General features: G+C 42.1%; 1 protein-coding gene across 1 annotated transcript; it reads left to right on the top strand.

Moving 5' to 3' along the window:
* Positions 1-2,733: 2,733 nt before the first annotated feature.
* avil (advillin) lies at positions 2,734-12,972 on the top strand (the record flags this gene model as incomplete). The annotated part of the gene is made up of 19 exons (XM_080548238.1): positions 2,734-2,793; positions 2,889-2,963; positions 3,291-3,487; positions 4,042-4,150; positions 4,253-4,363; positions 4,673-4,878; positions 5,091-5,169; positions 5,312-5,410; positions 5,658-5,811; positions 6,204-6,304; positions 6,588-6,725; positions 7,377-7,535; positions 7,926-8,105; positions 9,207-9,358; positions 10,314-10,458; positions 10,982-11,170; positions 11,505-11,573; positions 12,002-12,112; positions 12,859-12,972. 19 exons carry the CDS (start codon positions 2,734-2,736, stop codon positions 12,970-12,972), a joined length of 2,448 nt encoding a protein of 815 aa, XP_080404364.1.
* Between the last annotated feature and the right edge of the window lie 614 nt (positions 12,973-13,586).

The raw sequence follows: 13,586 nt of genomic DNA, 5'->3' as shown, positions 1-13,586 counted from the left end.
AGGTGTTTGTTTTCAGCATTCCCAAGATTCAAAATGGCACACTATAGATGTTGTATCTCCTGCAATTACTCATACTTCAAATCCTGAAAATTATTATTATTATTATATCGTTGGAATGTAATGTTCCAACAAGCAAGGTCTCAATTGTTATTATATTAAAATCCTGAACGTATGAATCCTTTTTCCACTTCTCTTGCATGGTATATGGGAATCTTTCTGCAATCTCTTCTGTCATTATTGAGTTGGCTTTATTATATCTATTCTTAAATGCCACCAATCAGTTGAAAAAGAAAAAACGGTGTGGTTGAAAGGAGGCAATCCATTGATGCTGCTCTCTTGTGATAGCTGTCATGTATTCAGTTGCCACAGTGACCAATGTAGTATTCAGTTGAAAAGTGATGGAGATTTCAACAAGCAAGTTCTATCTGAGTAAAATAATGTTCTTTTTACTCTCTTGTTTTATGTTAAAAAGGAGTCTTGATTGACTTGATTGATGTGGGAAGGTTCCGGAAAGTTGTGCAACATGAACACATTGCTGATATTAAGCCGAAAACTATGCAGGAGATACAGTATAGTGCATACATGATTTACACTCTTTTGTTCACATCTGGAGTTCAGAAAACTTTCACAGGAAGTATTTTCTAAAACCTTGATCGTAAGATTTTCACATTATATTTTGGGGCTTTTTTGTTTTTGTTTTTTTGTTAAACTAACAATTCAGAAAATTGTTTTTCAAAGATGAAATAAAAACATTGATTATAGTTTGTGTCTACAGAATTATTATGTTGGTTATTTGTGTCAGAGTTTCCAAGCAATAAGCCGTTATACACCAGTAGTAAGTGAATCCATGAATCACACAACCCCCAATAACACAAAACGTTTGCATTCAACACATAGTATCATGGATATTTAAATTCCACCCCGCACTAGTATGGATATTCAAATTCCAACTTTTAGGAAGTGCCTAACCCTACATAATGATATTATAATATATGCATTGTATCAGGTGGACCTAGAATCTACTGTCGGTTGGACAAAGCAGCTCTGTATATTAATGCCTGGATGGATGGCCATGGCATCTAGCAGTGGGTAGAGGCTGTCTCCAGCAACAGATCTAGAATCGGATTACCTTACTGGCAATACCAGCCCTAATCATTAGATGGACAATTACGTTTCTGATCCTAGCGTGTGTGTGTGTGTGTGTGTGTGTGTGTGTGCGTGTACACTTCCATTCGACATGAGCAACAGATTAGTGGTACAAATATAGGGGGGGGAGTGTTGTCGTCGACACACACAAACACAGTGTGCTAGAATACCCCCCCCCCATATTTGCATGGCTCCCAGCAGACTGCCTCTGTATGTTTTGCACATTGCATGGAGTCAGAAATACAGACCTAGGGCCCTGTCCCATTCACAACATAGCTCTGAAAACAAATCAATATCACCATAATGTATGAAGCACAATCAATGTGACAGATCACTGTGGATCCTGTGAGATTCATGTCTGTGCCTCCGCAGATGATAGATAGAGGCTTAGCCTGCGACAGGCAGCATGTCTGATATTATGGGCAGCACTGCATTACAGCATCAATGGCATTGGTTGCTGTGTAGCGCATAATTCAACTAAAAATCCATAGCTGCCTTCCAATACAGTGGAGTCCATTTCCTGGTAATGGACTGGATATTTATGACTCCCTCCTCCGCTCTCTCTCACCACTCTATCCTCCCACCACTACCACTAATGCCTCCCTCTCAGCCTGGTCTTTTGAATAAAAGTCAAGCCTGCTCTCTCCTCATTTGCTTGTGGGGTTGTGTATCTTTCCCTTTTTCTAATCAGTGATTGGCCAAAGCGATATGAGAGGTCCTGGAACATGCAAATTCAAGCAAATCTCTCGGGGGGGGGGGGGGCTGGGGGGGGGGGGGGCAAGGAAGAGGCGAAGGATGATGCAGAGAAGGATGATGCATCAGTCTCTGTCCTTGGTTCTCTCCCCTGAAGTGCTCTGTGTGAAACTTTGAGACGTTGGAAGATCTATACAGAGACACACCGAAGGACACTCTCCTTCGAACGGGAAACTCTTCTCTTCTGCCTCCCACAAGCAGTGTTTCAAGGTAATGTCTGACCATCATCTGCTCTCTGTGATTTTTGCTTAGGCTAACACTGAGTTTCATAAGAAGGTAAATCTTTTTTACATTGACATTTACAGAGATTTACAACAAATACATTTGACTAAGTAAGTGAATCGTCTATCACCCAGCCATAGCAAGACATTCTAATCTAAGCTCAGGCCTGGGGGCCATTGGCAGTCGTTGTGCTAGAAGGAGGACAGTTTATTTTTCATGTATATTGAGAGATGAGTTTGACTGTTTTATGACTGGTACTGATGGAGATAACAAGCCAGAGGGTTGTGGTGCGCATACCGTCACTCTGGTGATTAGTGCAGTACAATGTGTTGTGGGTTTGTAACATCAAATGAATCGTAGACATAGCAGTTATCACTGGCAACAAGTCTTTTTGAATACTTCTTCCTCTCCTGTTGACAACGCCCTGGTTTACTATGCAAATGTTTATTTTTGTCATTTATTCATTGTCAAAATCTATTTCAGTAACAGGCTATCATTGTTAGGATAATGCATGTCGTACACACTGACGCAGTGTATTGATTCCAAAAATACCATTATTTCAGTGTCCCAAAAAAGCAGGAAGGCTGTAAGCAACTCTATTGTCTGAGCAACATGGAGAGCACATTCAAAGCAGTGACCCACAATCCTGGGATTGTAATCTGGCGAGTCGAGGTAATTATGACTGTCAAATGTATTCTTCTAAATGGTCAGTGTGTGTATTTCACAATGACAATGATCCGAAATGTCTGCTTTTCTTTGATCTATAGAAAATGGATCTGGTGCAGGTCCCAGAGAAATCGTATGGTAACTTTTACGAGGGCGACTGCTACGTACTAATCTCTGTGAGTCTGAGCCCTAGTTTTTGACAAAGTGTGTCATATCAGGACATGTTGGGGAATAATGGGGTTGTGACACAATAATAAGGGCTGTCTACTCTACATCCTTGTATTTAAATCTGGGTGCAGATGTTTGCTTTGTGGTCCGTCGTTTTGCATGATAATCTGAGTAGTGCATGTTGGATTATGGCTTTTTGGCTTGTTTGAAAGTGAACGATTTACGAATTATGATTTCCCTATCTCTGTTTATCTGTCTGTCCATCTGTCCATCCGACTGTCGTCGCCCGCCCCCCTCCTCTCTCTCTCTCTCTCTCTCTCTGTCTGTATCTCCAGACCCAGAAAGTAGGCAGCTGCCTGTCCTATGACATCCACTACTGGATCGGCTCAGAGTCCAGCCAGGATGAGCAGGGTGCGGCTGCTGTCTACACCATCCAGCTGGATGACTTCCTAGGCTCCGGTCCGGTCCAGCACCGGGAGGTCCAGGGCCACGAGTCTGACGCCTTTAGAGGATACTTCAAACAGGGGGTCATGTGAGTGTGTGAGCAGAGCCAGGAGCTGTATCAGCATAATGTGACGTTAGAGTTATAAGGTTCTATCTCCATTTTTGTCAAAATTGAGTTTTTTTTACATAATCTGATCCATTAGGTGTTTATTAATGCCTGTGTGGTGTCATTTTAACATTTTTGAGTTAGTAATTCATAAAATACAAAGGTTCCATCTCATAAAACATAATGGAATGTAAAAACTTTGACGCTCAGTATCTCTGAACTGCCCTAAACGGAGATAGAACCATATAATTCTATGCTCACGATAATACTGCATGTAATTACACATGTTATTAACATGTTATTACACAGTGGTCTGTGTAATGACAAATCTCATCGTTACAATGTGTACAGTATGTACACACATTATAATCTTATAGTGACATAATGTCACCTTATGTCATCTTTAAATAATGTAATCTTACTGTAGTTGTAGGTTGAAAAGGAGCGCATATTGTTCTTGCAACTACTCAACAAACAGTGTAATGTAATAAAGATTCATTCATTTCTGACATAATTGTCCCTCTCCCCCCATCCAGATATAAAAAGGGTGGGGTGGCATCAGGAATGCGACACACAGAGACCAACAGCTATGACATCCAGAGACTGCTGCACTTGAAAGGGAAGAAGAGAGTCACCGCCATGGAGGTGAGAAACACTCATTTAAATACCGGGAAATACCGGGTAAAATGCAGGTAATACCAGGAAAATGTGATGTACGTATCTTGCCAAATTCCTCCCATACTGTAGGTAGAGATGAGTTGGAAGAGTTTCAATCTTGGGGATGTCTTTCTGTTGGACTCTGGCAAGACTATCATTCAGTGGAACGGACCAGAGAGTAACAAACAGGAGAGGCTTAAGGTATGTTCTCTGTTGGGGCGCTTAGGTGGCGTAGCGGGTTAAGCGCTGACCATGTAACCGCAGGGTCCCCGGTTCGATTCCGGCCGGGGACATATCCTGCATGTCATCCCTCCTCTATCTCTCACCCATCCTTCCTGTCTAAATCTCTACTGTATCTGTCAATAAAATGAAAAATATGAGTGGGACTACCCCACTCAGAAAAAATAAGCTATGTTCTCTGTTGACAGCTCATTTGAAAGCTAATTTCCCCCCAAAAAGCTGTAAACCATCCTAACTTGGCATTCTCAACCCACGTTCTGGGACTCCTAGGGCATGCTACTGGCAAAGGACATTCGAGACCGGGAGAGAGGAGGTCGGGCGGCGATCGGGGTGATAGAAGGGGAGGCGGAGGGGAAATCCCCTGAACTCATGAAGATCCTGACTGGCATCATGGGGGATAAACCGTCCAAGCTGCCCAGCGGACCGCCTGATGAGACAGCGGACCAGGAGCACAAAGCCCAGCTCACCCTGTACCAGTGAGTGTCCTCCTCGTGGTCCGTGGTCTGTCTCTGGGCCTGTTTGAATAAGTTTCAGATGTTCGGCACAAAAAGGTTCAGTCCAAAACAGAGGGAAACAAATGTTTCATTGAGTTTGTTGTTTATGAGTGATGTTTTTGAGTGCTGAATGATTGATGAATGATTTTCAGTTTTGCGCACTACTTATTGAATATCCCCTTTCATCCTGACAGTGTGTCTGATGCTGAGGGTCAAATGAAGGTCACAGAGGTTGCCACCAGGCCATTGGTTCAGGACCTCTTGAATCATGACGTTAGTCTTCCAGCACCAGTTGTTCCAAGAGCAGCAAACACTATTTTGAGAATTATAGAGAATTTGAGTATCTGAGAATTTGGGTGAGAGACAACTTTTCCCCGGGTTGTGTCCATTAATCTATATCTAAATGTTTTTGCAGGACTGTTACTTCCTCGACCAAGGAGGGGTGAAGATCTTTGTATGGAAGGGGAAGAAAGCCAACAAGGCAGAGAGACAGGCTGCCATGTCCAGAGCTTTGGTGGGTATAAAAGGTTCTGGGTCTCAATTTGGTTCCTGGTATCGAAGGGTAGCTAAAGAAGCGACCCGAACCGACCCGAACCGACCCAGGCCGACAAATGGAAAAGCGCCAAAGAAGCAGGCCAGCCCGGGCTGACCCGGGTCAGCCCTCTAGTGGAAAAGCCCCATTAGAGGTTTTAAACTAGGCAACATTATCTACTATACAGCGACGGGAGTGGTTTGACTGATTCTCTCCCTCCGTTGGACAGGAGTTCCTCAAGCTGAAGAACTACCCCACCACCACCAACGTGGAGACGGTGAACGACGGGGCAGAGTCAGCCCTCTTCAAGCAGCTTTTCCAGAGCTGGAGTGTGAAAGAGCAGACTGTGGGTGTTGGCAGGACACACACTGTGGGGAGAGTGGGTATGTGTTTGTGTTACATTTACATTTTTGGCATTTAGCAAGCAGACGCCTTTGTCCAAGGCTGCTCTCACAACAAATACGTTTGACTAAGTAAGTGAGTCATCTGTCCACCAGTCATAGCAGGAGAAAGTAATCTATCCTCTGGCCAGGGGCCATTGGCAGTCGTCGTGCTAGAAGAAGGAAGATTATATATTTTAAAATTATTATTATTTTGTATTTCCTGTGTGTGTTTCCTGATCCAAATCGATCACCTGCCTGAAATGTCACCTCTTCCTCCTTTTGATTCATATAAATAATCATGACTTGACATATTTGACCTGTGGTTTCTTAGTAAAGATTGTGTAAGCTGTTGAACATCTGGCAATGAAGATTTTTTTTATGCCTTGCCTTAGCCAATGTCACTCAGGAGAAGTTTGATGCCACTCGGATGCATGCAATGCCAGAGGTGGCGGCGCAGGAACGAATGGTTGACGATGGCACAGGCCAGGTTGAGGTAAACATGAATGAATGAATGGACTTTATTGAACATAAACATGAACTTGTGTGCTTTTGCCCAATATATCTTTCTGTCACTTAACTAAAATGTCCCATGGCTGACTTGAACCTTACATCTGAATGGCTAGATAATTCTGTCATAATAACAACATCAGACGTCAGAATATGGCAACTCATTTAGCTAACTCAGGTCGTGAACTATGAACTATCATGTTTCATGTTACTTCTGGACATTTTAATTCCACACACGAGTGATGACACTTTCTGTGACACATTCTCAGGCTTGGCGGATCGAGAACCTTGAACTGGTCCCTGTGGAGCCGCAGTCGCTAGGCTACTTCTTCGGAGGAGACTGCTATCTGATTCTCTACACTTACGAAGTCCACAGCAAGAAGAACTACCTGCTCTACATCTGGCAGGTGAAGGCACTCTGTTTAACTCATGGATTTGTGTTTTCCACTCTTATGGATGGATGTTTGTAAACAGAGAACTAAACTGCATTTGTGATAGGGTCTGGTTAAAAAGTCCTCAAGTAGGGCATCGTCATTTTTCTGTTTTTTCCAGATTATGAAATTGCATATTGTAAGCTTTCAAATTATGTGGCATACATTGAAATCTGAAAAGATTTGAATGTTAGTACACATCAAACCACCTCAAATAGCGGAAAATATGAATCAGTCATAAAGACAGTCATAAATACATTGTGGGGTAGTGGTGGTCTAGTGGATAGTGAGTTGGACTTGTGATCGGAAGGTTGTGAGTTCAAATCCCGCCTGAAACCACACCACTACTAGTGTGCCCTTGAGTAAGGCACTTTGCCCTCAGTTACTCCAGGGGGAATGTCCCTGTAATTCGTAATTGTAAATCGCTTTGGATTAAAAGCGTCTGCTAAATGGCAAAATTATTATTACAATTAAATTAATTAATTATTATAATTATTAAAGAGACTACCTTTTGGAGCACCGAAATGTCCATCCTTGCAATAATGTATCAATATGGCTCCTCATAATAAGGCTTGTATAAGGCTTGTTTTTCCACATACAGTAAGTGACACATATATTCTGTTTCAGGGACGCCATGCCTCTCAGGATGAAGTGGCGGCCTCCGCGTTTCAGGCCGTGAACTTGGACCAACAGTATGGCGACCAGCCTGTGCAGGTCAGGGTCGCCATGGGCAAGGAACCAAGACACTTCATGGCGATGTTCAAGGGTAGAATGATCATCTTTGAGGTGAGTTTTCTTTATTGAATGATTCAATGCAATATTATGTTCATTATATGAGATGTTGTCCAACAATAACATTGGATTTAATTCTGTCCAACACTAGTAATGATAGGACGATAATGAGCAGGATTTCTAAGCTGTTTGTTAATTACTGGCTAGCAATCGGAAGGTCGCTGGTTCGATCCCCGCCTCAGGAGGGAGCTTGCATGTGCTCTTGAGCAAGGCACTTAACCGAAGGGGCGCCGAACATGGCCGAACCTGTGCCTAGACCCTGTGCCTACAGCAAAAAATACCAAATTCCAACAATTGACAAGTTGATTGCATGGCTATAAATCAGTAGAAAATTACTGCAGCTTTTCCTGTTAAACCTGACCTGCTCCTTTCTTTTCTTTTAAGGGGGGTACCTCCAGAAAGGGGGCCTCAGACCCAGAACCACCAATCAGATTGTTCCAGGTTCGCGGCTCTGACTCGTCTAACACCAAAGCCATAGAGGTGCCGGCCCTGGCTGCTTCACTCAACTCCAATGATGTCTTCCTGCTGAAGAGCCAATCCGAAATCTACCTATGGTGTGGGAAGGTAGGGAGAAGACTAGATCATTTGTGAATATATTTTGAGGTAATTGAGCAGTTTGGAGCCGGCTATATGGAGAATGTTAATATAATAACATATAATAATAATAATAATAATAATAATAATAATAACATTTATTTTCTATCGTGCTTTTCTTCTCCATGGCACTACATTCCATGGAGAGAACAAGAATAGATAGATCAATACAAAGTAAAACAAAAGTACAGTCAGTAAAAACAACAATAAAAGTTAGTTTAAAAAGATGTGGTTTAGACCGCGGTGGCGTAGCGGTCTAAGCACTAGCCACTAGTGCAAGCTGCCCACCGGGGACTGGGATCGAATCCCGGTCTCGCCAGACCCGGATATGGCCGAGGCACACAGGGAGCGGCATATTGAGCGGCCGCTCCAGAGGGCGGTATAGGACTATTTCCGGACAAGGATCCGTCGCGCAACAGCGCCCCCGGGGTGCCGTAATAACGGTGCTGGGCTCGAGGAGCCAGTCAGCTAGTCTGCCTGGCGATCTCCTCTGGGGCTGCCGGCCACGGGGTCGTGCGGCGGACCCTACGCAATAGGCAGGGGATAATTGGATGCTAGGTTGGGTTCAATTGGATACCAAATTGGGTGAAAAAGGGATAAAATCAGAAAAACAAATTTATAAAAAAAAAAATAATAAAAAAAAAGTGGTTTTGAGGGATAGTTTGAAGGAGGAGAGCGTGCTGGATTCTTCTTCTATGTGGTTTGAGAGAGTGTTCCAAAGAGGGGAGGCTGCAGCAGAGAAAGCCTGGTCCCCCCAGGGGGGGGGGGGGGGGGGGTAGTGCTGGTGATGGGGACGAGGAGTCTGGTATCAGCTGACGGGAGGCTGCGGGTAGGAGTGTGCTGGAGGAGGAGGAGGAGGAGGAGGTCAGAGAGGTAGGAGGAGGGTGCCATGTTGTTGAGGGCTTTGTAGGTGGCGAGGAGAATCTTCAACTGAATCATAAATCGGACTCTGAGCCAGTGGAGGTTTCGGAGGAGTGAAGTGACGTGGTCTCTGGAGTGTTTTTGTTGTTGTTGTTGTTGTGAACAAGCGGGCAGCTTAAGTAACATGTCATATTGTCTCTAATTTGCCAGGGATCAAGTGGGGATGAGAGAGCTATGGCTAAGGAGGTCAGCTCTGTAATTGGACAGCACTCAAGCGCTGAAGAGATTGTGGCAGAGGGTCAGGAGCCTGTTGAATTCTGGAATCTGCTCGGAGGGAAGGCCCCTTATGCCAGTGACAAGAGGTAATAAACTGTCATAGCGTACAGTGACGTGCGGTGAGGTCAACGGTTGGGGAGGCACTGGCTAATATCAGAGCCAGATTTACACACATATGAACCCGATAGAGGTAGCTTCAATTCACCATTCAATTGGCAGGTTGCACCATACTATTGGCGACCGTATGTTTTATATTTCATATCAGCATTCTTTGCACACCCTTACAGGTAACACACGCATACAGGTAACACACGCATACAGGTAACACACGCATACAGGTAACTTATGTATTCAATACACATTTTATAGGGAAATGCAGTTCCACTATTCAAACTCATTCAACACAAATGCGAATATATATTGCATGGTCTTACCTTTACTTGTAAATTAAGTAAATATCCTAAAAAAACATATCTATGTTCCATATCTATGGCTAGCTATGCATTGACAGACAGGACGAATTGCAGTACCACTACCACTCCATTTGAAACAATTTTCTGTCCCTTCGTTTGAGGTTGGTCCTTAAGGGTATCAGTCTAGTTGGTGAATGGTGTGAAGAATGCTGTGTAACCTTTCCACCTTGCAATACCCTTAATTTACAATCAAGTATCTCTTATGGAATCCCAATGTGAGCAGCGGTACTATGTTAATGGATTGAATTCATCCTAAACCATGTACAGAGGATTGATTGTGTGGTGCACTGCAAAATGCACCACACTGCAAAAAGTCAGCTCTCAAAAACAAGAAAAAAGCAATACAATGGGGAAATATTACTTAAAATAAGCAAAATGGTCTGCCAACAGAACAGGAACAGAAACTAAACTAAAACAAGTAAAAGATATCTTAAAACTAGTGCAGTCAGACAAAAAACAAGCATATGTTGCCTTGATTTAAGATATGTAATCTTACTTAGATTTACTTATCGCAGTGCAGTATATTAAAACTGCATGTGTGTGTGTGTGTGTGTGTGTTATTTTAAAGACTACAGCAGGCTGTTCTGGACCACGAGCCCCGACTTTTTGAGTGCTCCAATAAGACCGGCCGTTTCATCGTTACAGAGGTGACCCAGTTCACCCAGGATGACCTCAGTGAAGATGACGTCATGCTGTTAGACACATGGGACCAGGTACAGTTGTAATATGTGACACGTTCTAGTCTTTTGGTCCGCATATCGGCAACCAATCAAAATGTTCAAACTTTTCTTTTGAAACACGGAACTACGTTTCAACGTTGTTGAGAATCACAACACAAACGCGCTAGTCAAGCCAAAATACTGCAACGCAATGGATTCGGTGAGTAATCCCCACTGCTACCTAGTTAAGGATAACACTACATTACATTGTTAGCAGGCTCACAAAACAAGCTGTGTTAGTTGACTAGCGATGTGTCACTGATTTTCAACAACGCGGAAATGTATTCAGATTTTTCAAAAGAAAAGTCTGATCATTACATCAGATCCCGATATGCGGACCAAAGCATTAGAATGTGACACATATTTACACACATTCATCATTATTATTTTGACAGCTAAGCAATCATAAAAACATCATCAGATATCATTAGCATTGCGTTATTATTACCATATTCATTTCTGTATATACATAAATATATATATATATATATATTATTTTGTCCTTTTGGGGTTCCAGGTCATCCTATGGGTGGGCACTGAAGCCAATGCGATTGAGCGGAAGGAAGCGGTGGTCACTAGTCAGGACTACCTGCGTACTCATCCTGGGTCACGAGACCCTGACACTCCTATCGTCCTGATCAAGCAGGGCTACGAGCCCCCCACCTTCACTGGCTGGTTCACCGCTTGGGACCCCACAAAATGGAGTGTGAGTGATGAAAGTTATACCTCTTTTCCTCTGTGTGTGTGTGTGTGTGTGTGTGTGTGTGTGTGTGTGTGTGTGTGTGTGCGTGTGCATGTGCGTATGTGTGTGTGTGTGTGTGTGTGTGTGTGTGTGTGTGCTTGTGCGTGTGCATGTGTGCTTGCGTGTGTGTGGGTGTGTGTGTGTGTGTGTGTGTGTGTGTGTGTGTGTGTCTGTGTGTGTGTGTGTCTGTTTGTGTATAATCTCTGTGTTGCAAAGTTATGCAATTTCTACAACCTCATTCTTTCATGTTTATTTGATGTCAACGTGCAGCGCTCAAAAACGTGTCTCACTTTGTTAGGGAGGAAAGACATACGAACAGCTGAAGGAAGAGTTGGGAGACGTGACATCCCTCGTGAGGATCACATATGTAAGCACCATCATACCTTTCAAACTTCGTCTGTCGACAGCGGTCAGTTGGAAAAAGGATGATCTGAATTCACTGTGGATTCCAGTCTATGTACATATCGTGAGCTTAGAATTATAAGGTTCTATCTCCGTTTAGGGTAGTTCAGAGATATTGAGCGTCAACGTTTTTACATTCCATTATGTTTTGTGAGATGGAACCTTTGTATTTTATGAATTACTAACTCAAAAATGTCAACATTTAAAAAAAATAACACCACACAGGCATTAATAAACACCTAATGGATCAGATTATGTAAAAAAAAACTCAATTTTGACAAAAATGGAGATAGAACCTTGTAATTCTAACGTCACGAATTATGTTAACTGATTCAAACCATATTGGTTATTTCAACTGAATGTATTGATCTGAACCTTTTCATTTCTTCCTAGGAGAAAGATAGCACTGAGCCCTCGAAGGACTTCCCGTCTTACCCAGCAGAGGACCTGGTCAACAAACTAGCCAACGAGCTACCTGAGGATGTTGACCCGACCCAGAAGGAGGTAGGTGTGCTCAGGTGATGTGTTGGCATGGCCTTAATTGTGGTTAGGAACATTCTGGGCCCTAGAGGTGACACAATCAAGACCTCATAATACTATTCTCTACTGTAAATAATAATAATAATAAAATAAGAATTATTATTATTCCTTCTTCTAGCATTGTGACTGCCAAATGCCCCTGGTCGTGGCATATATTTCTTTTTCTTATGATAACTGATGGATAGATGATTCTAACTTACGTTAGATAAGTTTGTTGTAAGTTGCTTTGGATAAGGGGTATATGCTATGCCAAAAATAAAAAAATGTAAATGTCAACCAATATTTAGTTTTATTTTATTTTATCGTTGTTCCTCATTAGTAATTGTACAACACCTTGTGACGTTAGAATTATAAGGTTCTATCTCAATTTTTGGTCAAAATTTAGTTTTTTACATAATCTGATCCATTAGGTGTTTATTAATGCCTGTGTGGTGTTATTTTTAAAATGTTGACCTTTTTTAGTTAGTAATGAATAAAATACAAAGGTTCCATCTCACAGAACATAATGGAATGTAAAAACTTTGACGCTCAATATCTCTGAACTGCCCTAAACGGAGATAGAACCTTATAATTCTAAGCTCACGATATGTCCATAGACTGGAATCCACAGTGAATAAGCCTGAAAGCAAATTATTTGGCTTTACTTTACTTTGTTAATAACAAAGATCTCTGTCTCTATTATATCCCCTCCCTCGCTTCTTCTTTTTCAGCAATACCTCTCAGATTCAGACTTCAATGGCATATTTGGAATCTCTAAAAACCAGTTTGCAAGTCTGCCTCAGTGGAAGCAGCTGAGCCTTAAAAAAGGGAAAGGCTTGTTCTAGAAGAATCTCTCTGTCGTAACGTCTACCAATGTTTCAATTAGCAATACATAGTTATGTTGTGCCTCGTTCGTGCCTTGTTCAAAAAGAACGAAAAGAGAAAAAAAAGGTAATTCTTTCTTCGTCTAGCATTGTGACTGCCGACGGCCCCTGCTCCTAGCATAGATTTGAGAATTTCTTATGATGACTGATGGATAGATTATTCGCATACTTAGACAAATGTATTTGTTGTAAGTCGCTTTGGATAAAGGAGTCTGCTAAATGTCAAAAATGTCACAAAACCTGTTCAGTGATTGTTTTTACTTTGTACCTTGTTTGTTTAATTTAATAGTCATTTCTTAATCCAATGGAGTTGATCAGATTTTTGAATCATTGTTTTGAGGGTCCTCCCTCCCATTTCATGGATTTAGGAAAACGTGTATTGTATATCACCCGCCAACAAAGCAAAGCCATGTCAATGTTCAATAGAACCAAATAAAAGATGAACTGTGTGTCAGTAATACTTACTACTTATTGCATGCCATGACCACATCCAACCTGTACGGTAATTTCAGCCAATCTTATAAGTAATTAACTTTACTATATTATTATATTGTTTATTTGATTATTTACTTATT

This window comes from Nansenia antarctica (genome assembly GCF_963989245.1).
Source record: "Nansenia antarctica genome assembly, chromosome: 18".
NCBI classification, from domain to species: Eukaryota; Metazoa; Chordata; class Actinopteri; order Argentiniformes; family Microstomatidae; genus Nansenia; species Nansenia antarctica.
Note: the sequence above shows the minus strand (reverse complement) of the source record. Positions and strands in the feature narration are given on the sequence as shown.